The sequence below is a fragment of the Eucalyptus grandis genome, chromosome 5 (assembly GCF_016545825.1).
Source record: "Eucalyptus grandis isolate ANBG69807.140 chromosome 5, ASM1654582v1, whole genome shotgun sequence".
Classification (NCBI taxonomy): Eukaryota; Viridiplantae; Streptophyta; class Magnoliopsida; order Myrtales; family Myrtaceae; genus Eucalyptus; species Eucalyptus grandis.
The window spans coordinates 19920158-19924170 of NC_052616.1; the positions used below are offsets into that span (position 1 = coordinate 19920158).

General features: G+C 38.3%; 1 protein-coding gene across 1 annotated transcript; it reads right to left on the reverse strand.

Annotated features, from left to right (window-relative positions):
* Nucleotides 1–1492: 1492 nt before the first annotated feature.
* Nucleotides 1493–1894, reverse strand: LOC120293705 (ethylene-responsive transcription factor 1-like). Its single transcript, XM_039313424.1, has one exon. The coding sequence runs from the start codon at nt 1892–1894 to the stop codon at nt 1493–1495; it is 402 nt and encodes a 133-aa protein (XP_039169358.1).
* Nucleotides 1895–4013: the final 2119 nt, after the last annotated feature.

A 4013-nucleotide genomic window follows, 5' to 3' on the forward strand; every position in this document is an offset into this window, starting at 1 on the left:
GAGTATCTAGGGCTATGGATTTGCAGCGTAGTTGCTTGTTGGATTATGTTGTTGACTTCGGTACTCTTGCCTCGAATGTAAAAGTTCTGAGTAGATGAATTCGTGGTGATTCGACGTTTCTCTTTTGGCTGCTCGTTATGAAAATTAATTTGAGCAAATTTCAAATATCATCCTCACTCACATGCCCTTTCAGAAGCGACTTCTAGTTGAATTTGTTATCCTTTGATTGAATATTGCTGCCGTAGACGCTGATCGGTTTACATGGCACTACCAACACTGACATAAATCATTTTTAATAATATTTTAATAATATTTTTATTTTTACTTTTACTTTTTCTGGTTTTATTTTAGTTTTTATCTTCTTTCTTCTTCTTCTTCTTCTTCTTCCTTTTGCCAATGACCACCCACCAACGACGAGCGATGGCCAGCCACTAGCATGGCTAGGTGGGCTAGCCTCGCCTGGCCAAGGCAAGGCTAAGCTCTAGTGGTTGGTCACTAGCAAAAGGAAAAAAGAAGAAAGAAAAGAAAAGAAAATGAAAATGAAAAAAAGAATATTATTAAAATATTATTAAAAATTATCCACGTCAGCGTTAGTGGTGTTACGTAAGTCAGTCGGTATCCACGTTAGCAATATCTAATCAAAATTAACCAGAATGATTGAATTGGCACAAGTCAAAATGTTTAGGATACTAGTTCGAAAATTTTAGAACTAAATTGGCACCATTAAAATGTTTAAGACTAAATTAGCATCAAGTCAAAAAGTTTAGGACTAAATTGGTACTATTAAAAGGTTTAAGACTAAATGGACATCAATACAATAGGTTTAGGACCTTTTCTAACACTTTTCCCAAATAGATGAGTAGGTTCATCGGCCAATTGAGTTTGAATTTCCCTCTTTTTGATATACAAGCTATTTGAAAATAATCAGAATCAACTCAAGATCAAGTGGTCAACGAATCAATCTTGGTTGATTTATCTTGAATAAATTACACCATCAAAATCAACTTTAGTTTCTATGTTTCTCAAAGAAGCAGTAGTCTATAGTAGAGGGATGATTTTAAAGTTGGTTCCATTTTCTATATCCCCACTTCTCACTTTTCATTTTCAACTTCCCATCTTTTCCAAGAAAAGCATTAGCGATCGCATATCTTCTCATATGTATGATTATCTTAGGTGGCGATTCAAAGCAGTGTAACAACAAATTTATTAGAACGATAGCATGGAACGTTAAAGATCAGCAGCAGCAGCAGTCAGTGTCAATTTCCTATCCAGAAAATTTGACCAAACCTCCACTGGAATTTCTTCTAATTTGTTCCCCTTAAACCCCGTCCCAACCCCGCCGCCCCCTCCCCCGCGGTGGCCCTTCCCAACCTCCCGGGGCCCAAAAAAGAACTTAATAAATCAAAAACAAAAATTATACGCTTGACGCTTGACGCATGTTCATTACATAAGACTAAAAATCATCACGTAATACCTCTCATTCTCGTCCATTTCAAGTTCCAATCTGTTGAAACGACATGACATAGCCATTAAGTTCCTCAGGGTCACCGGCCAAGCCAGTCGAGTCCTCCTTTCTGCACTTTGAATCCAGCGAGCCGCTCCCAGCCTCAGGTGAGTAGTGCCGCCTCCGAGTGACCCTCACGGGCTCCACCTCATCGCGACCGATCAAGTGAGGGAAATTTAGCCTGGCCTTGGCCCCACGCATTGCAAACGCTGCCCGGTCATAAGCCAACCCAGCCTCCTGTGGTGTCTCATAAGTTCCGAGCCACCTCCTTGCACCATTCTTCTTTGGGTCCCGAATCTCCGCGGCATACTTCCCCCACGGCCGCCTCCTCACTCCCCGGTAGAGACACCCTCCAGGCTGGGCGTCACATTCGCGCATCACCGCAGGCATGGCCTCATTTGCTTCAACGTGTCCGTAATCCACGACCGGTTGCTCATTCAACGAGCTGGGTGATTCGAATCCCACAGCGTCTTTCAGGGATCGTGATGGACGTCCGCGTCGTCATCATTTGCTTCCAAGGACATTGTTGTCTCCAGTGAAGGGAATGTGATGAAACTTGAATCTGGGCAATGGAACTGAACATTTTCAGCGATTTTCGCCAGGGTTTCAAAGTCGTCATCGTCATTGAGAAGATGCTGGCGAATGCGCTCTAAAAGAGCAACATCTGATTCTGATACTGTGGAACTTGCTGAGTACATGTTGATCCTGAATAGTGGACGATAACACGAGGTTAGGGACTGACTAGGGTTTCGTGCGTACTATGTTGTTCTTAGGTGGCGAGGATTGGAGCTTGACGTTATAAATAAACCGATTTTATCGGGAGCTAATTAAAGTTATTTCTCAAATTGGTACTTCATCTTGTTTTATAGTACTATATGTGCAATTTGGTTGCTTTTTTTCCCTAATCAGTGTGGCATGGAGTACGTACAGCTAGGTTTTCGAGTATTTCAATGGAAGCTTCCCTTCTTTTGACATGTGATGGCGGCACGATGATAATATATGGTTATTAGCAATGTCTTGAGTTCGAATTCATGAGCGAATTGCAATTCCAAGCCTGATCATGTATTTTAAATGAGAAAGTCTGGATCTTGCTTTTGATTGATCTAACATATGAAGCTAAAAATCTTTATTGAAATTGGGTTGCTAATATAAATCGTTGAAAAGGGTTTCCTATTTTGGATACAAATATATATAAGAGGTGGATTATGGTTCTAGCATATTAGAGCAAACAAGAGAAGTAAGGGTTTTATCAATGAATTTTCTCAGTGAGTTCTTTGCGAAAGATTTCTCATGTGGCGTTTATGAGATTACATTGGATATAATCTAGCATTGGGAAATACATGAGTAATTGAGCTAAAGTAAACTATTTATTATTTGGATTTATAGTGCATTCTTAGTGGCTTGTTCTCCCCATGAAATAGGTGCTAATACTTGTATCTAAGCACACAAATCTCTAGTGTTCATTATCATTCCATGATTTCTTTGATAATTTCTTCTTCTCATGTTAAACTTGAATTACAAGATCCGTTAGTTTCTTCATTGCTTAACAACATATTCATCATTAATTGATGGAGAAAAATAGTGAGGGTGCTACTACTTTAGATCCCTTGAATCTTTATTTGCTGAACGATTATTCAAATTAAGACATGCTAGGAATTGTAAAATGATGATGATGATGATGATGATGAGAAATTCTAGAGAAATGTTGGACTTACCAAGTTGAGCTTATAAAATCGGTTTGCTTAGTGATATGTCAAACTGTGATGTGTTCTCAAGTATGGTCCACTTACTTAAGGGCTGTACTAACCCCTAAAGCAGAAGTAATGCACGGCATTGTTATATATTCTTCCTTCTTCTTTTTTATTGATAAAAAGAAAAGGAAAAAAAAACCCAATGCAATGTTCATAGTTAGAGGTTCCACTTCCGGAACCTAGCTCGAAATATCACGTAACCCCACAGAAATATTCTTTTAAGACCTTCCAACACTTAATATAAATGTTATGTCCCTAAAATTTTTAATCAAATTATTCTACACGAGGACCATCTTCCAATTATATCTTATTATGCTCTCTCTTTCTATTTGTATAGTTGGAGTTCCTCCATCTTTCGCGGTTGTCCTGGCTTAGTAGATCTTGATAAATCAAAACATCTAAATCCGTGTCAATGACAACAAGAGAAGATGCAACGCGTTTAATTTAAGTAGTAATTTGTAATTATATTAGAATTTATTTTAAGAAAAACTTGGGTTATTTAAATTTTTTGGTAACTTGGTCAAATTTATGGAGGGTGTAATCTTAGGATTCAACTCCTCTGCCGGAAAATTAAACAAAAAAAAAAAAAAATTGCCTGATTGAGAGACTGGGTAAAATTTTGTTTCCCAAGCAACCTTGGCTGCCAATGCACAAATATATAATATACTATCATCTTGCATCTATATACAACTTCAAAAAATCGTACACTTTCACTCTAATACTCTAAGCCACCTGCTTCCGTCCAAATATGAAGAAAA

Bases quoted from the DNA above. Each gene is read 5' to 3' on its own strand.
- LOC120293705 (XM_039313424.1), bottom strand. From the start codon at position 1,894: ATGCCTGCGGTGATGCGCGAATGTGACGCCCAGCCTGGAGGGTGTCTC.